Raw genomic sequence first — 26459 nt, forward strand, 5'->3', positions numbered from 1 at the left:
GGAAATACAGGTGACAGCAGGATTTCCATTTAAATTCTTTGCCAGCCAACAAATGCAGGCGCGTATGCATAAGTGCTTGCATGAACACACACTCACACATGAATATGAGTACTTATGCGTTGGTATTCAATAGCAGTACTTGTCATAGTTAGCTGTTATATGTAGGCGTTGCATGCAACCGAGCATTGTTACGAGAATTTAGGACAAATTTAAATGTACTTAACACCTTCTGATAGCTTCACTTGCACTTTCTCTCATAACTACAGACTTTTATTATATCACTTAAGGCTTAGGCACTTACCTATGCATGCACTTAGACACTTTTTTCCAATCACAGCTGATTGAACTTCAAGTTCAGCTAACAACCATAAACTATTTTTGCCTATTAGAAGTGTTTTACATGTGAACTCTCTTCTAGTTATATATTTACCCTTTCGTATTTTATTTTGGCGGAGGTTCAATAAATTTTCACGTATCGCCAGTAAATCATATGAGGCACAGTTATCATGAATGCCATTGAATGACACATATTTATATATTGACATACTCACGAATTGTGGAAGCTCGAGACTTCGCCATGGATTTTATGGTAAATCAATAAAATTTTGGTTCAACTTTTTGAATCTTATGAAAGGAATTTGTCATTTTATAGGTACAAGAATATACTTACGTGAAGGAGGCATTATATATATTTTTTAAAATAATTTGTAAATATTTTTGCAAATTCTCGATGTCGGCTTCATAAAAGACGGAATATACACATATCTAAATACTTAAGAGCAGCAGCAGCCACACCGAATCGCTTATCTTTTTTTGATTTTTCCTTAGTGATCTGACAAAGTGATAGGCATTCGAGTATTATACAATAAATTTCTCTGGGCTGGTGGACTATGCACTCCTGCCTTCACTTGCCATTACAGCATTTACGACCCCCCTACCCTCAAGGGAAGGGTGGGAACAGGACGATGTAAGACAGAGCGAGTCCATACACCATATACACAGATGGCTCAAAGGTGAGCGGGCGGGCGTGTATACTCCGAACATTTGGGGATGTCCTTCAGTTTTCGGCTCCCCTACAACTGTCCTGTGCCAATAATGAAAGCCGCGACACTAATGCAGTGTGATACGATACCCGGAAATGATATCTATATTTTCACTGGTAGCCAAGCGGCCATAAAATCCCTCACAGAACAGTCGGCAACCTCCAAGGTAGCCATGAAATGCCGCACATCTCTTAAGGAGATGGCTGCACCAAATTGACCGATGAGTACATAGACAATGACATATAAATACCCTTACAAACATGTAAGCTACTCATCATTGAAGAAATCGTAAGGAAAGCAAACGAAAGATGGCGTAATGAAGCCACCTGCAAAATCGCCCGTCAACTCTGGCCGACTCTCAATGCTAAACGCACGGAATCTCTGCTAAGCCAACACAGTTTTAGCACACTAATTTCAGTCATAACTGAGCACTGCCTAATAGGTAGACACGCCCAAAAGATGGGTGTGCAAACACATGACTTCAGTAGAAGTTGTCTAGATGAGGAATATCTCGCACCTACTGTGCCATTGTCCTGCTTTATCTAGACGTAGGCTTACTATTGTAGGTAAACAATTTTTTAATGAATTGGAAGATCTCAGTTCTAAAGAAATCAGAGATATTCTAAAATTTCTGAAAACACATACTGGTTTTAGGAGAGATAGGGGCAATCTACCTACGTGACATCACAATGGCTATGAGCTTGAGTGTGTCCCACAGGACAACCGCTTCAACCTAACCTAACCTAGGTTTCGGGCCCTCGAACTATTTTATCAGATATTAGAATTTCTCAGACTCCTTAGTCGTTTTATTGCCCACCGAAATATGAAACGAAAGGAACTAATTGACAGTGATCTAATGTAACCACGTACTACGTTTAGCTCTGCAAGTTTAAACCATCATGCGAAAGAAGTTTTCTTTACTCTCAAATCAGCAATGAATTCAAGCCTTAACTTCAGGAATTTTGGTTCATATCCAGCATAAGTGGAATATGCAACTTTTCTGTAAATTTATAAATTGATAAGTATTTCCATATGAATTCTTCCCACCACGTCATTTGAAAAGTTCAAGTGGCCAGTATTTCAATTCAAGCGGCGCCTTCGAAAATAAATTTTCGAATTTAACCTGTTGCTTATGCTAATGCGTTTATGGGTGTGTTTACAGGATTTCTTTGAGAAATCGGACTTTTAACCAGTCTTCTAATATTCACATGGAACATTACTTTTGCAATAATATAGGGCGCTTTTAGCTGAAAAGAATGGCAAACTGTCTTGAGATTTCTGTTCACTAAGGTTTCGCAAAATATCAAAAATCATTTAAGACCATAAGAACACTTTCAAGTTCCGGAAATTTACTTTGAAAAAAAAAACTCGATTATTATTTCTTTCTAAATGGATGGCACTCGGCCATTACGATGGTGGTATTTGTGAAACTTTAGGCTCATTTGACCGATTTTTTTTTCTAAACTTGTTTTCGTGTTTTCCGCATATTTATAAAGGTTCACGCTTTTGCAATTGTATATCAGAATTTCAAGCATATCAGAGGAAAACTGAGGCAGTTTTAGAAGTTTAACTGAAAGAAATTAGCCAGGGCTATTTGGTACTAGTGAGGCTTTGGGCTGATTTAGCCGATTTTTTTTCTTGCATATTTTTTGCTTAGCTTTTAAACTTAGTTTTAGAATTAAGATAATTATGAAGTATGTTGTAAAAGATTCAGCAACGAATAAAGACTGACCTCGTTTGGAACCATTTAGTTTGTTAATATTCGAGTGGAAGGCTAAGAATAAACTTTGAAGAGAAAATAAGCCAAGTTCCGCTTTCTTGCTTTATTGACAATTTCTCTAAAGTGTAGTTTGCAACCTACTCGTATATTTGAATATGTGTATAAAATGAATGAAACATTTAAAGGAATAAAGGGGCAAACAAATAGACACTCATTTATATAATATTATATATATGAATATAGCAGCTAACTGTAAGTTTTATGTACATATACATCAGGCGATTCCATTTTTATTCGACATATTTTCAAGCAGATTCTGAATCGCCATAAAAGAAAAAAAGTCCGCTAGAGCAAAGCACTAAAGTCAATTTCAAGCGGCTAAAATTTTAGCACCTATCTTGAGTTAGTAGAAGTTAATGTAAAGATTAAGATTAACTAAAATATTACGATTTCTTGTTTTGTATTTATAAAAATTTGTACTTGAAAACTTTTGGGACGAAGACTTTTTTAAATCTATTTTTATTAATATTGTAATAGGAAAAGTCCCTATATGTAACTTTTTTTTTACTCTTTGTACTTTTTTGTTTTACATCGCTTTTCTTTTCCACAATATGTGGCTTTTTTCTACATTATATCTTCATAGTCATGGCTGCCTGTCCACACCTATGATTTAGTGAACTTTTTTTTTTTAAAATTATATGAGGAACCCGAATATCCTAGGAGCGACATCAAAAAAACAATCATTCCATACAAATTGACCCGCCCTAATGTACTGTATTTATACATACATGATTTATATTCATATCAATAAATTAAATCCTCTTCTCGGTGTCACAGGCAACTGATTCGTGAATTCAATTAAAATTATACTTCTGCTTGGTGTGAAATGCCCCTAAAATTACATATGATAGAAAGTTAACCGTTATATTGTATGTTTATATGTTGTTCAATATACCAATATGTATTATTGCATACGTACCAATATTCTGTTTAAGGGGGTCTAGAAATTTCAAAGAATCGATTTTTTGTTTTTTCAATATTTCGAAAGTATAGTGTCTTAAGAATATACTGTGAAATTTTCATGCGGAAACTCCAATATTATGGCTTCTACAGCCCATTAACTAGACCCCTAGGCTCCTTTACCTCAAACTTTAAACTCATTTATCTCGAAACGACATTTTTCGGCCTGGTGTTGTAAAAAAAAAACTATTCAACCGAATTGTCTGAAATACCTATGTTGTTTATTATGTTGTTCACAACATCAATGGCTATCGCCCATAGTAGAATCACATTATTATTTCAATTATTTCGTTTTTTTATAAAAATGAAAACCCCCCATTTTTAGTGTCAAATTCAAAACCGTACCATTTTGTCAATTATTTTATTCTAGTACGGGGCAGAGCTATAGTCATACTAATTAATAATATTTTTAGTTTTTGTGTTTCAGATAAATAGAAGAGCCAAATGGACAACACCGTCCAGGTCCAACTTTTAGAGAAGGTCTACTTCAGCGCCATTTTAAACTATTAAAACTATTAAAATTAAAAACAAAAAAATTTCATTTTTGTATGTAAAAGAAGTTAAATAAAAAGCCTACTTTAAATATCGTTTTTCATTTTTTTTTTTGGTGTAAAAAAATTCCTGAAAATACCCCAAATTTTCGTGCTCTACACCACCGGGACCCCTTAAGTATTGATTCAGTTACGAACATACAGAATTTCACCTGCAGTTTTAGCATACATCAGCAAATGTTTGCTTTTTACTTTACTTAACATATACATATATACATATGTATGTGCCAATTTTTTGCTAGTTCTCTAACGTGGTTTAATTTTATTTTATTGCTCACCTACAAGCCCGCAGGCATGAATTTCCATACTTTTGCTTTATTTTTTCACATATCACCACTTTCGATAGACATTTGGTACATCAATTTGAGGTGAATTTTTTTATATTTATTTTTAATAACAGCCTTGAAAATTCTATTTACATGCAAGCGCAAGCCAATATAATTTATTATAAAAAATTTCGAATTTATTGAGGCATGTAAACCAGCCCAAATATTATAATTTGTGTCTGTGTTTTTACAAAAGCAATTCAATATGACTCATTTGAACTTCGAAAGTAAACACAAAAATAAAGCAAAAAAAAAACAAACACAACAGAACTATGAGTCAGCATACATTATGCATTACCTGCGATTCGAGTTTCGGAACGTATTATTTTCACTACTTGCGGGACGCTACAGTTTTATGCCGCCAATGAACGGCAGATACTTTTTTATGAATTAACAGCAATGCACTCTGAGATTTGCCATTGCCTACCGAGTGGTGACCGCTATTAGAAAAAAACGTATTCCATTAATTGGGATTTCTAATCTGTGCACTCCCGAATGATAGTCACGCAACAACCCATTCGTCTACGGCGGCCTCTACGTTACAGGTACTACTCCTTGAAAATGAGGTATGCATTTCTGTCTGAACATTTTTTGTGCCCATATGTTCTACAAGGTGGCGCAAAATTATCATCCTAGTTTGTTTTTTTTAATATTTATATTTTCTTACTAAACGAAAAACAAGCATTAGCGTGACGAAATTCTCTATTTTGGCTTTCAAGCGCTTCACTGCTTGGCTATTACAGTTGCCTACTTCAAAAGTATCAAATATGATTGTCGTACGCCACCATTTGCAAAAATTGTAAACCTCCCGATATATATATATATAATTGGCGTGTACACCCTTTTTGGGTGTTTGGTCGATCTCCTCTCCTATTTGTGGTGTGCGTCTTGATGTTGTTCCACAAATGGAGGGACCTACAGTTTCAAGCCGACTCCGAACGGCAGATATTTTTATGAGGAGCTTTCTCATGGCAGAAATACACTCGGAGGTTTGCCATTGCCTGCCGAGGGGTGACCGCTACTAGAAAAATGTTTTTCTTAATTTTGGTGTTTCACCAACCCATTCGGCTACGGCGGCCGCCGATTAATTAATTTTGCGCCACCTTGTAGTACGCGCATTGCTTCTTAGATGCTGATGTAGACAATTAAAAATAAGTTATTAATAAAATTTATTTGCTTACCTTTCAACAATAAATATTTTAAACATTTTATTTAAAATATCATATTTTATTAATTTTTTTATTATGTTTCTTACCTTTCAGAAGTAAATATTTTATACTTTTTATTTAAAAAAATCATATTTTATTCATAATAAACGTTTACATATACATTGTAACAAATATTGTTTTCGAGTAAATATTCACTTACTTATACGAAACCAAAAAATAAAATTTTATGAAACAATAAATTGTTTGCAATTTAAGCAATTTTCTTATATGGAATGCAAACAAATGCACAAAAAATTATTATAATCATACAAAGTAAATATATGCATGTATAGCTTTGTATGTGTATGTGGGTATATATTGTATTTATAAAATATTTGTTTATATAAAATATTATTTTTTACTTAAAAACTAAATCCTTTAACGTCTATTTATTAATGCTCCGATAAATCATGGGAGCCGAACGATCATTAGTTTTGGTGTGACGCAGTTTGACTGTGGCAAATTGGCATGCACTGTATATGTATGTATATATATTACGCAAATTGACAGATGCAGAATAAAACAAAAACAAAAATATATTGTCATTTTAGATTGCGATTCAACGGGGACATTTTATAAAAACAAAGTAGGAGCTGCAGCAAGTTAATAATGGTAGGACACAAGTATATTTATGTATATACATATAATGCAAAAATAATATACAACAATTACCAAACTATATATCTTTTACCAAGATTTTTTTTTGTTTTTTGTTTTTTATTTCATTGGATTTAACGAGACTTTAACTCTTCCATCTATGCTTTCGTAGCTAAAAAATTTACAAATAGCACAGGATACTTACTTACACATATACAAGATAATATTCAAACGCACACACATACAAAAATCAAATTACAGGGTTACATAACAAGTTTTCATGTTGTTTTTCAATACAACAGTGTTTTGTTTTGTGTTTTTTGGGCAATGGAACGCAGTTGTTTTTATAGCTGATGTTTCTTTTGTTGTTTGTTGTTTTTGTGTGGTGTGTTGTGTACAGTTAACCGGGGCTTTAAATTTAGCTTTATTTTTGTTTTTTATTTAGTTTTGCTTTGGTCTAGAAGTCTATGTAAATGTTGCGGAAGGCACCACCCTTTCTAAAAATATACATAGAAAAGAGGAAATATAAAGAATTTGCGTAGGGTTTATTTTTTTCTTTTAAATGGGTAGCCAATTAGTGGTGAGTTTGCGGAAAAATTGTGGAAGTTTTAGCAATGACAAAAGTTAGTGCGGTAAGGTGAAGAAAAAAAGCAAAAAAAGAAGTTGAACAAAAAGAAAATACAATTTAAAAGATTAAGAAGAAACAGAAAGACTTTAATGTTACCTACATTCATACACATGGGTGTATGCAAAACTTGTTGAAAACAATTTGTTATTTGTTATTTGTTGATATGTAAATAATTTTTTAAAATAGTTGTTAACAACTGCTAGCGCATAATGATATTGAGTAACATATATGTAATTTTTTTCATATGTATGCATGTGTAAAGGATTATGTAACATTTATTAAATGAATTAAGTATTTACGCATAGAGATTTTAGATATTTTAGCTTAGCATAAAGATGGACTATACTTTTAGTTGTTTATTGTGAGTAGCAACAAAATTGTATGTAAAAATATAATGAAATAACGCTTCCAACATAAAATTGATCAAATCAGTTGGAGTTTAAGTAATCATTGAACGTGGTATAATTTTAGGAGTGAGCGGTTTTTCTTTTTTTTCACTTGTGGAGAAAAGCAGGTCGATACTATAGCTGAGAGAATACAGAAGGTTGCGCATATTGCGATTTGGTTACTCGGTTATGGTTTAATTTGAAAGAACCTGTTTTTAAACTGACATCATATTAGTTTTTTTCATCTAATTTGTTTATTTATTTACAAACCAGGACTTTTTTTTATTCTTTCTTTCATTAGCTTCCAATGTTTAAATAACCCTAAACTAACTTCTCATTAGAACAAAATCAAGACGCACGCCGCAAATAGGAGTAGAAGCTGGGCCAAACACCTAACAGAAGTGTATGCGCCCATTATTTATTTATATATTTTAACATCTCTTGTTCTTACTGCAAAATTTACTTTAAAACTCCTTTTTTAACATTTGAGTACGTAGTTTTTTAGCTTAAGGCGTATCCATAGAAAGTGATGTGATTAGCGTAGTTGATTTCTGCTTCTTCATTTCGCCTTTAATTTAGAAATGACAGTAAAACGGATTGACGGAAAGTCGTTACTGTGTTGTTAATGCGCGACAAGCTAATTTTATCTATTTGTTATTCATTCCATTCTTTAATCTCTTCTTCTTGAAATTTCTAATTTCAAAAATGTTGATGTTGAGCGAATGTCATCATCTTGAATAAATGCGCCTTGCTTATAGCCCATAATTTTCGTTGATTTTCAGTAATTTATATAACAAATATTGTAATAATCCAAGTTTCAAACTTTCTACAATCAAATTTTCATCAACATTTTTTTGAAAACATTTGTTACCTAGTCTAAAACTTATTAAATTTTAAGGTAACAAAGTGCAAATTAGAAGTCGCTTATAATTTTCGTTGATTTTTGATAATTTGCTTCCCAGAGCACGTTTCGCCATTTCTTCGTATAAAAAAATGCCGTGCAATAGTTGTATGCAAAAAATGCGCAACACTTTCGGGGGAGCACATTATTAACAATCAACAAGAAATATGTCCCGCTTGGCGATTTTAAATGTGTTAGCAATATGTTGCCAACCGATATGATGCGAACATTTGTGAGAGGCACAGAAGTCATATGCAAAGAGCACAGCAAGCAGATAGGAAATATTTATGTTACAAGCGAACTACCGCCAAAATGTAGCTGTCAACATATGCCTATCAATATGTACCTGGCGCTGTTGCTACTGAAACGCGATATTTCACACACAAACAAAATAAGAAACAGAGGTTAATAAAGTGGTGCGTAGTACTCAAAAAGAATTCAAATAATGTTGCGGGCATGTGCATGCAGACTACCTCACAAATGTTGCTAGCCGCGAGTGTCTAGCAATATTGTGCTAAGGTATACGTTTCTCTGAGAGGCAATCACCTAATCATCCAAACAGCATATAATATACAAATCTACTGACAAAAAAAAACGTGCGCATACGGTTAGCAGTTCTTGACTTCAACTATTTTCGCAACATACTGCGATCTTAATTGCGCAGCCTAGAAATTATATGGAAACAATGTTTCGCTATAATCTTGTTCACTAAGGGTAATGGGTTATATTGCTGCCAAAGCTAGATGATTAGTATGCATTGCTGAGCAACTGGTATGCAATGTCAAGTAGTTTTGAATCGGTTCAGGCTATCCATATCTGCGCTGCACATTCTCAAATTCCTAGGCCTCACTAAAGTCTTTCAAGCCATTTTGAAATTAACTGAAACTAAATTTTATGCAAGCTTGTTGGCTATTAAAGAAGTTATGAGTTTTTATTTTCCTTGAATAGTTTTTGCACCTCTTGGCAAATATTGTACACAATTTTAGTTAGTTTTCTTTATAAATTGCCGAAATTCATATTTCATCTCTCCAAGAATCTATTAAAATTCTATGGAATATTCTAATTATGTATTAATATTTTTTACAACTCTATATAATTCATATTCAATAACTTGATGCTGACTGTATTCCAAATTCGTGCGTGCCAATACTTAGAAACCCATAGCAATGGCTGACTTAATGCATTTACCTACCCACAATCGATTCCCCTCTTACTTTCTTCTCCTAAAAAACACTTCTTCTATAAAAATTCCTTCCCAAATTTTCCCTCTAAAGCTATCTCATATTTTCCCATTATGCATTGGCTTTTGGCTCACGAGTGTATGCTGATCCTGTTGATCCCAAAAATCATACCACGGACCATATGTCTTGCCATAATGATGTTTCTCTTTGTCGCTACCACCCCCACTGCCACCATTTTCGCGTGATTTATTTTTCGTCGCGCGCTCTAAAGTCATACTTGTCATGTTGCTCGACTTCATGAGGCGCGTTCGCGGCAGGATCGTTGCTGTGGGCGTGTTCATGGCGGAATTGGGATTTACGTTCAAGTTCCTTGTCAGCGTTGAGCCATTATTCATGCTATAGCGATCACGCTCACGCTCACGCTCTCGTTCATGCTCACGTTCCCGTTCTTGTTGCTCCTGGTGTTTCTTCGACTTACCAGCACCCGTAGCTACTCCACCGCCTCCGCTACCACCACCACCGCCATTGCGTTGCTCGCCACCTGTTAGCTTATTCTTTTTGTTGCCTTGTTGCATAGCTGATGTGGTTGTGGCGCGAAATGTTTGAAATTCCATTTGATGCTCCTGATAGGAGTTGTGCAATTGGCGACGATGTTTCTCGTCCTTGCGCACTAAATGATCATTGATCACTATGCAATCATAAGGATCAGAACTAGTTGATTTGATCTCGACGTCATCGGACTCATCTTCGCTGGTGTAGTACTGCTTCAATATATCCTTGCGCTTTACTGTCTTCATAATCATGCCGCCGGTGGTATTCTCGTGCGAAATGTCGTCAAAGAAATTATTCACATCACTCATCTTGAGTGTGCCATTGTCATCGCTGTCACCTTCCTCATCCTCTGTCGATTGGGGAAAGTCTTGTTGCTTGCCACGCGACTGTGGTTGTCCGCCACTGCCATTCGATTTCATCTGTTGCAGGTTCGCATGCTTGCCAGCTGCTGCATCAACATTATTGATCTGATGTTTCTTGTGGCTGTTGCTTATTGTATTGCGCGACGACGGCATACCATTCATGCCACCCTTGTTCTTGTTCTCGTTTTCCACACGTGCATGCATATTGGCGCGCCCACTTTTCATATTCACCTGTGGCAACATGCCAGTTGTTTCACGATATTCTTTCTGATATTCCTTCTGTCCACGTTTAATTGTGCTCAGCCGTTCGCCCTCTGTCGGATTTTCAATATCAATCTCGATCGTTTTCATAATCTTCATGCGCGATTTGGGTGTGTACTCCGCCCGCATCGTGGTCGCATTCGATTGTATCGAGTTGCGATTCTGCACAATGATATTCTCACGCTTCACCACTGGACTCATGCCATAAATATTCTCATCTTCATCGTATGCTTCCATGCTGGTCACACTATCATTGCGGCGCTTCTCCGTCGACGAAGTTGAATTGTTGGAATGTGACTTGGTTAGCGTGCCATTTTTATCGACGTTATTACGTACATTCTCGCGTCCACGATCCCGGTCCCGCTCGTGTTCACGTTCATTTTCAGGTTCGTCCTCATGTTCCACATGTCCATTCTCTTTATGCTGTGGACTATCGGTGCGCAAGACCTCTAAATTTCTTGCTGCCACTAAATCACGATGTTGCCAAAGCGACATTCCAGCTAATATATCCTCGCTCCGTCCACCAAATTTCCAAAAGGATTTGGTACGTTTTATGCCACTACTTGAGGCTTGTAGTATTTCGTCATCGCTGGCGATAAGATCATAACGCATTTTCCCACTTTGTCGATTGAGTCCATGCAGACTCTTGTCATCGATTTGACTGTCAACGCTGTTACGAAAATTTCGATTCAATGTCCACGAGGTAACATCTCGTGAGACATGGGAATTGGTGTCAGCTCGACGACTGTGTGGTCGAATGTGTCATTGAGAAGGCAGGTGAAGGGGAGCCAGTGGTCCAATTAACGATATGTGGTTTTTAAGGTGTTGCGGATTTCAAGCGGTTTTTGTATATGTGGTTTTGGAATAGATTTCCAATTGATCGGGATTTAGCATACAATTGTATTTATGATTCGAAATTTACAGGGTAATGCAGCGAATTTCGATTAGCAATATAAAATTGATGAATGGGACATGGAATGAAAAGAGTTACAAAAAGAAAACAAATTAAAATGATAAAATTATTATAGGAAGAGACAGAAAATTTTACCTTCCATCGATTGGGCTACAGTATATTGAGGTATGTTTTTAAGATTTTTTTAACTCATAAGACATATCTGTGATGATCTGAGACCTATGAGCTATAATATATGAATTGTGATCAATGATTTTTGGTTTCCCTATCTGAGACATATGGTTGATTATATATGATCTTTGCTCTGTGTCCTATGGTCTAAGATCTGCGGTCTTTGATCTTTGAGCTCAGAACCAAACCTAGCCGCAACCAATAATTTATGATTTTACAATCTTAGATTTATTAGCAGTGATCTATGGTTTTTGATCTGTATTCCATGATTTTAGATCTATGTTTCTGTCTATGCCTTATAGTCTGTGATCTATGACAATAAAATTACCAATGGCTTACGAATTTCCTATCTGAGATGTATTAATTCTGATCTACTGCTTATGATCTGTGATCTAAAATCTATCTTTCATTTCATGGTCTATGATCTGCAAACTACGATGCACAATTCATGTTCTCTGATTACTCCTATTTCTCTGATATCGCTATAAAATTCATTGAACTACAGTCACTCACAGCTTATTTGATACATATACAATTTTTTTTGTAAAGTGTTCTATATTTCATAATATTTAGCGAAAATTGATATATGCAGATATTTTATTTGTTTTGTTTCATTTCTCAACAAAGAATACAAAACAGGGTCCACTAATTTCATTGCAATGCAAAAAAAACAACAACAACAAAACATTCAATGAATTCACAATAATACAGTTAGAAAATACCAACTATTTATTTTTAATTTTTTTAATTTTAAGGTATTCAGTACTGCGTATCCTTTATAATCAATTACAGCTTTAAGCCTACATGGCATGGAATCAACCAATTTTTGTCTGCACTAATTTGGTTCCGCTCTTCAAGTAACGCTTTGAACCAAATTTTCTTGCAGAAGTTTTAAGTAAACATATTTTTGCATTGTTTCCGTGTTTTAAAGTAGCTTACAAATTTTGAGATTTGAGCTCTGTATTGGCCTCGCATCATATAAGAGATGTGCCATTTCGTTCAAAAAGTTTATTTTTATCTCGTCTGCAAAAAGTACGGTCCTCCAAAATACTGGGGTTCTATTTAGATGGTCACGTGCAAGCTGCAATCTCTTACTTCTTTATATTCCTTGCATTTACGAAAGTTTTATTGCGGGCTATTCTACGATTTAAATTTGCTTCCATGTTTGCTACTTTTTGAACAGTTTCTGGATGGCAAGTCTTACCTAAATCATTTTTGTGGCTGTGAGTGGCTGTATATATACTTATATGTAACATGATCTTTGAATTAGGATCTAAGATTTATATTCACGGCTATGAGCTATGAACATGTAGGACTTTTTACTCATGCACTGTGATGCATCATCTACGTTCCCGACTACGCTAAGTGTTCCAAATATAAGGGATATTTTTCTTCGATGTGAGTTATGAATTCAGAACTATAACATTATTTCATACACCAGGATACATGTCCCTAATATGTATATTTACTATTTATTAACTAAAATTTACAGACAAATCTGAGTGATTTATGATCTAAAATGATAGGAATAGCATCACATTTTTGTCAACCTCAAAATCTTATGAAACAATTTTCTGTCTTTTCAAAACTTAAAATCCAATCATTAAATAAAATCGAAATAAAATGTATTCCAATAGCGAAATACTAAATACATAGTTTATTAGACAAGTTAGTTACACAGAAAAAACCAAAAATGTTGTGTATTTGTGCGGGTGCATGAAAAATCATAGAAATTTCAAGTAACTGCAAAAGTTTTACTACTCACCGTATTGGCACGCGACTCGTTTGCTCTTCATCTGAGTAGTCAATTTCGGGTTGTGGCGGCGGCTCATTGGCAAAGCCACTATCATTACTGCTATGCAATGAAGTCTTCGCGGCCGCGGCGGGTTTCAATTGACTACCACCAGCGCTCATCGATGTGGACTGTTGTTTGGCGGAGAGAATGGAACGATTCTTTAGTTAGAGGAAAAACGCAAGTGTAAACATTTTAAAGTGGATCTCTTTCAACAGAGATCCACAACTCACATGTGCGGCTTGTGGGCCATTTTGTAGCTTGTGTTGCTTGCGACGCTCCACCACTGAGGGTACACCATTCGATGCGCCACAAAAGCTTTGCGATGTATTCAATATACGACTGGCAGTTTGACTTTGACTATTCGATGGCACTGGTGCGGGAAGTGTGGGTGGTGGACCAGGACGTGGATTGGTGCCGGCTGAAGGGCGATACTGTAAAAGTACACGCAGAAGTATTGTATTTAGTATAAAAAAGAAATAACTTCTTATTGATTTATCGTGCAAACCTTCTTTTGATTTCTGAACGTGTCACCAAACATACGCGTCGGCGATGATTCCTCGGCGCTATTATTGCGTCGGCGGTATGTTGAATCGCTTTCCATGGCAGGATCCATTTGTACCTCTGACATATATTGATCCTGATAGCTGCGCATACCGCCATTGCGCTCGTAATGCACATTCTCGTAACGATCGTTGCTGCGTTCAAGGTGGCGTTCACTCGTACGATATTTCTCACGCTCTCCAGCGCCCTCGGCATTAGTGTAGGCGATCGGGAACCAACCGAACATTTGAATGCGTAAATTCTCACCGAATTGCCAACCCTTGGCCTTGCTGCCCACCAGAGCTATGCGATCGCCCTCATCGAAGGGCAGCTGGTTTTCACCTGAAGGCATATAAGCGTAGAGCGCCTTCACCACAGGGCGTTGATCCCATTGTCCGTGATCGGTGTGATCGTTAGCTGCATGTGGAAAGGCAAAAATATATCCTAAGTAAAAAATTATCAAATAATTCCTGTTGTTAAGCACTCACAGTTCGTCACTGTCGTCAGATTGAAGTCAGATTTGGCGCGCGGCAGCGAATTTTGCGTATAGCTCACATTGCTCTCATGCAAGGTACGCATATCGCCGTAGGGCGCGTCCACACTGCGTGATTTTTTTAGCTGTGATGACGATGAGCTGCCAACGGCATGCATGTCCTCACCATCTTTGAGTCGTTCCTGCAGCCACAATTAGAGCATCGAGTTAAGTGTGCAAACGTATGCGGAGGAAAGAAAAATAATTGAAAAACAAAGCCCAATACGCAATTTACGGTAACAATCATGAATCCGCACTAATCTGTACTTATATTTTGGTATGTTCACTACTCACCATCCTCTTGCCACTACTGGCATTGCTGTAGCTGCCGCCGCCGCCCGTCTCATATACTGCTGCCGCTGGTATCACTTCACGTGAAGCGGCAATTTCTTGCCAATTTTCCAAATTGTTATCAATTACCATCTTGCCAGTGCTGTGATAGGCCATCCAATGTTTGGCTATGGAACATTGGCGTTCGAGCACGAAACCGTACCGACGGCGTTCCTGTGTCATGGCCTATTAACGAATATAGAAATTTCAAAGAAAAGTTAAAAAATGCTCTTTTTTTTGTACTATCGGTGAGTTCCGGAGCATACCTGCATGGCAAATGTATAGGCAAATGTGGTGCATATGTAGGCTAGTTATTAAATAAATTGCGCATAATTTGACTTACATTTTTGTAGCTTTGTTCGCAGAAGGCGTCCAACTTCTTCTTTTGATCCTCCAATACTTGCAGATTCTGTAAAGAAAGCGCGCAAAAATATTAACGAGGTTTGAGGAGGATAATGGGGAGTAAAATCGAGACCGATATTATCTAATTTACTCTGTTAATTTCCCTTCATACATGTCGAAAGAATGATACCCTATGCTTTATTTAAAAAAATATATATTTAAAGTATTTTTGTAGAGACCCTAGAAAGCCCCGAAAATTAAGAAATTCAAGAAAAGTGTTTACTTTACGTCCAATAAGAGAAAGAAAAAGAGGCCGACCAAGAAAGAAATGGTTTGATGACGCCGGGGCAGACTTGAAAGTGATGAATGTTCGTAATTGGAAAAATGTAGGAAGAGAGAGAGAGAGATTGAAGTGGAGGAAGATTGTTAGTGAAGCTTTCTGTTTTAATTTAGCCGTTAGAAATTTTTAATAAGAAAAAAGTTCAATATGAAGTTGTTTTTAGATCTTTCTCTATCATTTAAGCAATTTATTGTTCAAATTTAATAACATTGTCATCTTACCTATAAAGTTTTAGTTTTGTATTGTAGGGACCTTGAGCCCTATAAATATTAGTTAAACAATTGTTTTTTTACTAAAGTATAGGAAATTTGTGAAGGAAGATTAAGTAATATTGTAAGCATTTTGTACTAAATTGAGGGAAAAGTAAATTTTTCCCATGCGACCTCAGTGGCCATTTTCAATGCGTTGACGACACAGGTAAATAATATATTAAAGTCATAAAATGTTTGTGGTAGTAAAAAAAATATATGAAATAGAAGAAAACATTTATTTTTACCTTTTTAATATACTAGGTTCTTCAATAAGTTTTGCGGTTCGATAAAAGGGGGCGTTGCTACTAGCCTAAACTTGTTTTGTTATATTAGTTCACTCTTCGGCACAAAAGGCCATGAGGTCGAAGTGCAAAACTCATAAAGAATCTAATCTAGTTCACTCTTCATATGAACTTCTGCGAAGTTTGATTTCAATCTGTCAATTAATTCTTTGTTTACAAGCCATTTCTATCAACTCGTCACAGTATTTTTGCATTGGAAAAAATCAAGTATCGTGCAGTGACTGAATTTTTATATTTAGAAGGCTTAAAAGCAAGGGAAATTCATGAACGAATGCTCAAAGTGAACAAGGACTTTTCGCCATGAATTATGACAGTACCAAGATGGGTTGCTGAATTTAATTGTACAAGCCTTGAAGATGATCCACGTGAAGAACGCCCAATATTGGAAAATCGTTGAGTGACTGAAAGAATTTCAGTGGAAGCCCTAGACATCTCATTTGGCATTGTAAGCAATACAACATTGCTAACAATGAAAAAAAACACATTCGAATATGACTTTGTCAGCAGCACTGAGAGCGTTTCCGTCATCATTTTGGATGAGACTTTGGTTCATTCCCATGATTCTAAATCAAAAAAAGGGGTTAAAGAGTGGTGTGAAACTGGTTATTCGGCTTGGAAACGAGATCGTGTCCAGAAACCGGTCAAAAAGGTGTCAGTTTTTTTGAATATGAAAGGAAATTTGTTTATGGACTACTTGTAAATTTGGTAAAACAATAAATTCTGAAAATTATTTTAACCAGCAGAAGGAAAAAGTTCGTGAAAAACGGCCCAGCTTGCAAAACAAAAAAATATTTTTGATCGAGACAGCGTCACACAAGCACTTTGACAATATCTAAAATCCATGAATTAAAGTTCGAATTGGGCGCATGACGTAATTTAAATATGAAAAGTACGATATATATAGGGTTTTTCAGTAAGAGCGCTTCAACTTTTGAACTTTTTTGAATAAAACACAAACGGTTTGATTTTTTTAACAAATTTTTTTTTTTTATTATCGAGTTTGAACATATACATTTAAGTATGAAATTCGATTTCTTTTGCATGACCACCGCGTGCACGTTTTACGAAGTCCAATCGTTGAACCCAATTTTCGACCACTCTTTTGCATAAATCGGCCGAAATTCCAACAATTTCGCGTTCAATATTGGCTCTGAGCTCACAAATCGTCGCCGACTTGTTACTGTAGACCAATGACTTCACATAACCCCAAAACGGGACGGCTTGTTAAATGGACCGTAAAATGGCCGTAATGCTCTTAAAGTAGCAGCAACAGAACGATTATTTTCATAAAAAATTTGCACGATTTGCAATCGTTGCTCAAGTGTGTAGCGTTCCATGATGAAAGGTATACTAATGAAGTTTAAAAATGACAAGCGAAAAATAAAAAATATTGCGTCGTTCGCCCTCCCTATCGGAAAAAAGTTGAAGCGCACCTATTGAATAACCCTATATTTATATTTTTTTATATTTTTTTTTACTTTTTATCTCTATTTTTTATTTTCTTGTGAATAAACAAAGTCTTATGAGACTACACTATCATTATTCTGTGACGAAGATGGTCTATGATCAATAGCTTCTTCTCATTACTATTTTATATGGTGTGTCATCTACCATCTACTTATAGCCAATAATCTTAATACGACAGCTGTGATCTGGCATCCAGACAAGCATACTTGATCTCGATTCAATAATGCACTATTGGCCCACTCACCCTCAACTCCTTTTCTGTGTTCTCAGGACTGGCCTTTTTCTTACGTTGCTTCTTCATTGTGGTTACTGCCTTTTGGTAGCTTTCCATGCGTACTTTGTGCTGTTGTAAGAATTTTTTCTGTTCATGCTGTACAACTTTTGTGTCCTTTTCCAAATTTGTTTCCAATGGCACCAATAAATCGACATAGAAAGCTTTTAACTGAAAGCAACAAGAAAAAAGTTACGCACGTACACACAAAGAATACCTTCAATGATGTATGAATCGGCGGCATAAAACTATAGGGACAAGTGCTGTATGTATTGGTTTTGGTTACTCACAATGTTCATTTGTTGTTCTTGAATTTCTTTGTAAACACTGACAACGTTCATCAGAGCCGCACCTTGACAAAAAGCGTCAAAAACAGAAATGATTAATAGAAATATAAAATTGAGGAAAGAAAATATTATAAGCGATATTTAGCAATGAAGGCGCACTTGTATGGCATCTATTGCCGCTTTCAGGCACACAAGCACACGTACACATATTCTTCTAACTTGCTGCTTTGCGCCATATAGGCGTCAAGTCAAGCAACACGGCATCGCCTGCCGTCTCGTATTCGATTCAGTTAACAGTGACGCGAATATGTTGCTGCAACTTTTTCTAGCAACACGTGCAGCTTGGCGAGGCTGCTCTCTGCTTAATTATAAATATTTAGATGTGCGCGTGTGTGCCTTTAGAAACTTGGGTTAACACACTTCTTCCTGATTGCCTTGTTGTTTCTCTGTATTAATTTTTTTTTTTTTTTTGTATTTTTTAATTTTTTTTTGTATTTTTTTTTTATTCTTACCAATATCGCTAGTTCCACTTTGTTGTGCATTCATTGCCAGCTTGGCTAATGCTTCATTGAAGAGGCGTGACGCAGATGCAGCACCTGTACAACAGCAGAAAATAAACGAAGGAAATTCACACAAAATGCTTAGATATTTAGTAATACGAGTAATAACCATTTTCAAGCTGATTTCTGATGAGTATAATAATTTATTTTTATTACCAGCTCTTCGTCATAGTTATTTTATACCTTTTTTTAATTATTTTGTTTACTTACCATGCAAGGCTTTGAGATAACCCTTGCCCGACGAGATGAGTTGACGCGCACCTGGATTGAATTTCTCTAATATATTCTGAAATGAAAGAAAGGGGAAAAAATTTCTATTAATTTATGGCTCTAAATAAAATATTCAATAAAAATAAGGTAAATTAAATAAAAAACTATGCATTGAGGCTTATTGGCAGATTAGATTTGCTTCTATGGAGATTAGCATAAAAAGTAATCACAGAGACTTTTGTAGTATTTTAATAGCTGTAATGCATTCTTGTGTATGGTTTATGCATGCATTACAATTATAAGCCACATTTTTGTTTTTCAATCAATCAGGGATTTCATAGCATCTGTTTTGAATGACTGCCATAATAAAATTATGTAGCACATGAGTCAGAAAATTAGGGTACATTCTTTTAAGAGTAGCTTCTGGACAAGCAAAATATTGGAGTTTAAAAGGCAACACTATCTGTTTAATTCTAAATGGCTTATTAAGCCACCCTCGTACTACAATTTATCGCATTTCGCCCAAGAGTATAAGTCCCACTCTTATTTTAAGTTTTATTAGATTATTTTATTAGCCGCTAAACATTTGTCCTACTTCTTCAATAGTCAACCATAAAAATAAGTATTTAAAAGTTTATGCCACGCAATTATTTGCCTACATATGCGTATATATGTATACATATACATATATTATGTAAATTAAGAAAAGTATTTAACATTTGACACACATACCGGAGGCATGGAGTCGGCAGATGCAAGCAATAAAAGACAGCGCAGCTCGCATGCGCAAATGCAAATTGATCGCTCGAAACACGCTAACGAGCTTCAGAATAAAAAGCAAATTAGCATATTAAATAATTGGTCATTAAGTGTTTGAAGAATAAGAATGGAATAAAGAAAGAGTCTTATTACAATACATAAAAACAAAAGAAAATAAAACACAAATAAAACTAAAATTTACGAAGATAAAGGGAATATTTCTTACAAATTTCTCATAAGAATTGTGGGAAATTTTATTTTAACTGCTTTTTAGCGAAAAAAATAAGAAACAATTAAGCTTTTCATTCAAAACTGAAATTGAATATTTTATTATATTGCATTGAAATGGAAGCATTGGCTAAAAGAGGTTAATAGAGAATTAAACAGAGAAATAACATAGAGAAGTAAAGTGCGTGAGGATTTAACTACGTAAATTGAATTGAGTTAAAAATAAAGCAAATATTTTAAATAGCGATGCAAAACTTCAAATTTAAGGGGTTAGAGGTAGTCAGCAAACCAAAGCTATTTATCTGTTTCAAAAAAATCGAAAATTTAAAAAAAAAAAATCCTTCGAGGCACGAGTTTTTTATGTTTTTCAAAAGCAGTATACATTTTATTGAAATCTAGCAAGCGGTTTTTCAGTTACAGTTACAAAAAACATAGTTTTGAGAAAAACGCATTTAAAGGTTAAAAGCGCCCTTTGTTAATTGTTGGATAGCTCGAAAAGTATTTGTCGGATTCACTTAAAATTTTCACTCAATATTTTTAAGATATAGTTTAAGGAAATGCAAAAAAAAATCCAATTTTTTGAGAAAAGTGTAAAAAAGTTAGTAATATGTTACGGGAGTGTTGTCCATTCAAGAGAAAAAAATGTAAGAAAATGATGAAGGATTTGTGGTGTGTACTGAAGTAAGTATTTATAGGAGGTGCCCGTTAGGAGAGAGTACACTGTATGTCGAACTTAAATAAGACTATGTGAAGCAATAAATGGTCTCTTGCCGTCTACCCTCGTAGCGCTGTTAAGCATAAAATATATTAAGTTTCAAAATTTATAAAGGTTATTAGCCATTATTATTGTTGACACTTAAAATTTTCGTTGAGCTTATTTTTAATTTTTTATAAAATTGTAAAAAAAAAATACTATTAACAATAATGTGCAAAAATTTGCTCATTTGGGGTCGATTATTTGGCAATGGATTATATTTAATATTAAAAATATATCATTGCGATTTTAGAAATAGCTTATTCTAATGCAAAATATTAGCTGAGTGCTCACACTTCACTGCATTTCTAAGTATTTCGCTTGCGTACTTTTTATTCTCATCGTTTACAGAATAGTCTACGAGTATTTTCAATGCTGTTCAATTGACTGTTTTATCGTAATTCAATTTAAATAGTTATGAAATGCACATTTAATATGCCATGCACGCCCATCACGTCGTGACTTTTAATTATAGATATGACTCGGGCAAATATTCAACAGTAATATTATGGTAATCACTACGTTTTATGAGTTACTCATTGAAGTGGCGTTCAAGTGATGAATGCCCTTCCACACTGATCACATTCCTTGTAACACGAATTATTTCTCACACCTTGACGTTAGACGAGTACTCGCATTTAGCACCTAATTATTTTACAAAGTTTTTACCTGTATCGGACAAAGCTTTTAATATACCAAAAGCTATTTAAATTGATAAATCATTTCACACTGGTAACTGCTTTCAACAGATGGGATAATAGTGATTTGAAACGGCTGCGTTTAAAGCAATAACATTCATATTTTTATTTTTAAATTTTTTGTATTTTATTAATTTAACTATTTTTATTTTTAAATTTTATTTATTTATTTATGAACTCAACTTTTAAAATAGCACAAAGTTAGAAAGTAGGATAAAAATAACAAGATTTACAAGGGTTTCCCTGAATGAATGACTGTAAAACAAATGGAAAAAAGTAAGGCAAGCCTATATGTATACTGGACTAGGATATATGTAGACAGCATTACTCATAGCGCAATATTATGTAATAATTAACGTAAATATGCCTCATCATGTTGGTCTCCTTGACGCGGAAGTGAGGTCTGACCCCCATATCATGGGGGCCAACCCAAAACGAACTAAGAGGGAAGCTCCATATGGGGATTGGCTAGCCATCCATTCGCTTTACGGCGTACTTAGTGGTCATCCAATCACCATGCGGAGATCACCGTACCGACGAAGATCCCTTTGTCATCCCCAAACCCCTTACATCCCGTTATTTCATCTCCTAGCCCACGCCCTAATCCAGGGTGTTACGCGACACCGTGCCCATTGGATGGTTTGCAGCCAGGGGGTTCACCAGACCGGCTGTATTTGAACGGCGCCTTCCTAACACCGGGCCGCCTTAGGGCCGTTTTGAATTCCCCATTATATAAATAGACCACTGCGCTCGCCTCGTCAAGCAGGTGGTCGTACAAAAAAGATGAATACAAGCAAAAATTTAAGCAACAAAACTTCCATTGCAGCGGGAGCAGGATACAATGGTCTTAATTCTACTGCCAATCACACACATATCGCTCTTCAGCGCAGAGGTGCCGTTGTCCACGAAGACTCGGACCACGAAAGCGTCGGGAGCACTAACACAGCTAAGGAAGAGGCTCTTCTGCGTTCTCCGGCTGGGTCCAATGTGCTGCTTCGGATAGCAAGATAATGAGAAGCTGAAGGCCAAAGCCCGATGCAAGGCCGCGATCAAAGTTTGTAACCGATTTGGCAGCAAGTCCAACCTGACGAAGCAAGAGAAGGAACGGTTGGCTTGGGCCAGAGAGGAGATCAAAAATGGCCTGGCCTTCTACGCAGCAAAGCCAGTGTTCGCAGCCTCCAATCCGAAGTATGCAAACAAAATCGATGAAGAGCTAGCCATCAAGAGGCAGCGTTCTGCGGATAGAGAGGCCTCAGTGCCATCGAAAAAACAGAAGCACAGGCACGAGATGGCTAAACCGAAAAACGGAGACGAAAGACCTACGACGTCGAAAGCAGCGGCAGCGGCCAGTGAAATTGCCAAGAGGCACCTCATAGTGGCACTCACTGACCGTAGCGACCAGCAGGGGCGAACATCGCAGGAACGGTGGAAGGTAGTGGAAATAAAGCTACTGGAAACCCTGTTTACGAAAATGGACGCAGAGCCGAACGCACCCATGCCAGCATTCGACGGATCAGGGCGGTTCAGCAGCGTCAAAATAATAAAATGTAAAGGAAGCGGTAGAAATGCTTCAAGACCTGTGGGAGGGGGCATCACTATAAATTGTTGATCGCAGCTGCATTCCCTCAATACCGAAGGCAAAGGTTTTCATTCCGCGAGTGGTAAAACCGGAAAATGCACTGCGACTACTACAAAGACAGAACACAGAACACAGACGTGCCGACAGACGATTGGAAAGTGTTGAGCGTGGCTAAACCAGCAACTGCTGATGGTCCAGGACTACATTATATAAATCAACAAGCCGGCAGAGGACCTGCTTTACGCGCGATTCGGGAGCGTGCACCTTCGCCTCAAAAAGCGCAACCCGGAAGATGACAACCACAACACGCTCGCTGCGGGGGAGGTGGAAAACGATCTCAGTATAGAAGAGATCCTGGAAGCCTCCCTCAATATACAGGAAGTGGAGAAGGGTGACTTGGAGGTAGTATCTAACCCCGAGAAAGTACTGAGGCCAGATGCTGAAAATCCTTCAGATAAACCTCCACAAAAATAAGAACGCCTCAGCCGAGCTCCTGCTCAACATAGAGGCAGTCGGCTACGATGTGGCTCTAGTCCAGGAACCATGGATAGCATCGGGCAACATAGTCTCCGGTCTAAAGTCACACCACTACAACACATACATCCCGATTGCAAAAAATAAGGTAAGAACAGCGATAATCGTAAAAAAAAATATATGATCTTATATTGATCATAATCTCTCTTCAGACGATCTGACAGTGGTGGCGCTGGAGGGCTGCAAGGATGAGACGTTACTCTTTGGGCCTTGCTATATGCCACACGATGAAGAAGCACCACAGACGGAACTTCGGAAGCTGGTAGAAACAGCTGCCAGAAAGAAGCATGCTCTGGTGGTAGGAACGGTCTGGGTTAGTGCAGACACAAACGACCGAGGTGAGTCACTATTTACCTATATTCTTCAAAGTAGCCTAGAAATAGCTAATAGAGGTGAAGAACCAACATATGTGGGACCAACCTCGAAGAATGTACTTGATTTAACGCTCTAAACAAGCAGGCATGTTATGGTACAGGAATGGGAAGTGTTGAGTAGGCCCTCATTCTCTGATCACAGATACATAAGCTTTCAGGTTATATTCCGCTCAAAAAACAAGCTTATATCCTTTAGAAATGCTAAGAATACGAACTGGGACTTGTATAGGGATATACTCTCAAAAACACCAAAGATACCCCGGAAATGCAAGTCACACGTCGCGTTTGAGAAAGGGGCTGAAATGTGTTCAACTACTCTTGTCAAAGCCTTTAAAAGATCCTGCCCTCCAACACGTAATAAGCGCAAGGTGAAGCCTCCTTGGTGGAACAGGGAATTAGGAGCACAAAGGCGTAGAGTACATGAATTATATAGGTTAGCCAAAGTTGCTGACAATGAGTTCTGTTGGAAAGAGTATACGGATCTACTAAAAGTATACAAGAAAGAGATACGTAAAGCCAAGAGAGAATCTTGGAAAAACTTCTGTAGCAGTATGGAAGGCACTAACGATGTGGCTAGACTAAGGAAACCGTTATCCAAGAATCCGTCTATGCCAAGAACAATACGAAAAATTAAGGGGGAGTGGGCTGACAGCTGTAAGGACTGTCCAGAAGACCTAGTCAGCACACATTTTCCAGGGTGTGCAGACACTGCAGATCTCGAACCTAGAGGAGATATTGTGCACGAAATCCCGACGAACGTCATTACAACCAACAAAATAGAATGGGCTATACAAAGTTTCGACCCATATAAATCGTCAGGACTGGATGGAATCTTCCAAGCCATGCTCCAAAAGGTAAGCCATCTTGTGGTACCATGGTTAAGAACGATATTCAGGGGATGCCTGGGCTTCAGCTACGTTCCTGTATTGTGCAGAGAAGGGAAAGTTGTGTTTATTCCAAAAGCAGGAAAAAGCAACCCTCTATACTCAAAGGAATACAGGCCCATTAGCCTGACCTCATTTCTCCTGAAAACGTTAGAGAAGATTCTAGACACATACATTAGAGACACAATTGCGCCGGACGAATTATCCAAGGCGCAGCATGCTTACACTAAAGGCAGATCTACTGAAACTGCACTTCACTCACTTGTACTAAACATAGAATATAAGGAGTATGCTCTAGATGTATTTTTAGATATATCAGGGGCCGAGTCACTTAATGTGCAACCCGCGGTTTATCAATGGATGAGGCAGCTATTAGCTAGCAGAAAGATAAGAGCGGAGTGGAACGATACAAGCGTCACCAAATATGTATGAAGAGGTACTCCGCAAGGTGGGGTACTATCGCCGCTATTATGGTTACTTGTAGCAAATGAAATGCTTAAGAAACTTGACGGAGGGGCACCAAAACTAGTGGCATATGCCGATGACATAGCTATAGTAGTTACGGGAAAGTACCTGAACACCATCAGTAATGTGATGAACAACACTCTCAAAACGATACACCAATGGGCATCTCGCGCAGGGCTAGGGATAAACGCGGGAAAAACGGACATGGTACTTTTTACCAGGAAGTACAAAGTTCCGGCGTGGAACCTCCCGAAGCTAGGCAACAACGAAGTACTTCTCAAAGATTATGCGAGGTACCTCGGAGTAATACTGGACAGCAAATTGCTGTGGAAGCACAATATTGAGGAGAGGGTGAAAAAGGCCAATAATGCGTTGTACGCATGTAAAAGAATGGTGGGCGTTACTTGGAGTCTATCACCCTCACTGATGCATTGAACAGCAGTAGTTAGACCGATATTGCTGTATGGAGCCTTAGTATGGTGGGCTGCGACAAGAAAACTGGGATACTTAATGCCACTGGAAAGGATTCAACGACTCGCTGCTCTGTGCATAACAGGAGCAATGAAAACCACTCCAACGGCGGCGCTGAAAATGATACTCAGCTTGCCACCTATTGACCTCATGGCAGTGAAATCCGCGAGGAGACTAATGGCTGCGGGGGTATTCACCTGCAGAACCTTCGGTCACAGCTCAATGGGAAAGTGGAGCTCAGGTGGCACGGTCTACATGATTCCGTACTTTAATTGGGAGAGAAGGTTTCGCACTATAATTGAAGAGGAGCGATGGCACAAAGGCATGAAGCCTGGCCATAGAGCTTTTCACATCTATACAGATGGCTCTAAAACTCTAGACGGAGTGGGAGCGGGTATTTACTGCTCAAAACTAGAAATAAGGCAGCCTATCAAACTGCCAGACCGCAGCAGTATTTTCCAAGCGGAAATTTTTGCTGTGGGGAAAGCCACGGAGCTAGCCTACACCAGAACAAGAAAGCAGTAATAAAAGCAATAAGCTCATATTGTATTAAGTCCAAAAATATTCGACGGAGCAGGGAGGCCATAGAAGGGCTAGCCGGAAACAGTAGGCTGCATATCTACTGGGTACCTGGTCACAAAGGCATTATGGGGAACGAAATAGTAG

General features: G+C 37.2%; 1 protein-coding gene across 4 annotated transcripts in view; it reads right to left on the reverse strand.

The window, feature by feature from the left end:
• Positions 1–5998: 5998 nt before the first annotated feature.
• LOC128861012 (brain-specific angiogenesis inhibitor 1-associated protein 2) overlaps positions 5999–26459 on the reverse strand; it is a 130458-nt gene continuing 109997 nt past the window's right edge. For 2 of the 4 annotated variants that reach the window (XM_054098868.1, XM_054098869.1), the window contains exons 3-13: positions 19048–19123; positions 18790–18873; positions 18281–18342; positions 17964–18161; positions 15361–15426; positions 14982–15203; positions 14644–14830; positions 14121–14572; positions 13846–14046; positions 13586–13773; positions 5999–11481 (exon numbers count right to left, since the gene is read on the reverse strand). In XM_054098868.1, the coding sequence (XP_053954843.1) occupies positions 9660–11481; positions 13586–13773; positions 13846–14046; positions 14121–14572; positions 14644–14830; positions 14982–15203; positions 15361–15426; positions 17964–18161; positions 18281–18342; positions 18790–18873; positions 19048–19123 (3558 nt within the window). In that variant the 3' untranslated portion in view covers positions 5999–9659. The remainder of the gene's footprint in view (positions 11482–13585; positions 13774–13845; positions 14047–14120; positions 14573–14643; positions 14831–14981; positions 15204–15360; positions 15427–17963; positions 18162–18280; positions 18343–18789; positions 18874–19047; positions 19124–26459) is intronic. The other 2 variants (XM_054098870.1, XM_054098871.1) reach the window with 2 other exon arrangements.

Source organism: Anastrepha ludens, chromosome 4 (genome assembly GCF_028408465.1).
Source record: "Anastrepha ludens isolate Willacy chromosome 4, idAnaLude1.1, whole genome shotgun sequence".
NCBI lineage: Eukaryota > Metazoa > Arthropoda > Insecta > Diptera > Tephritidae > Anastrepha > Anastrepha ludens.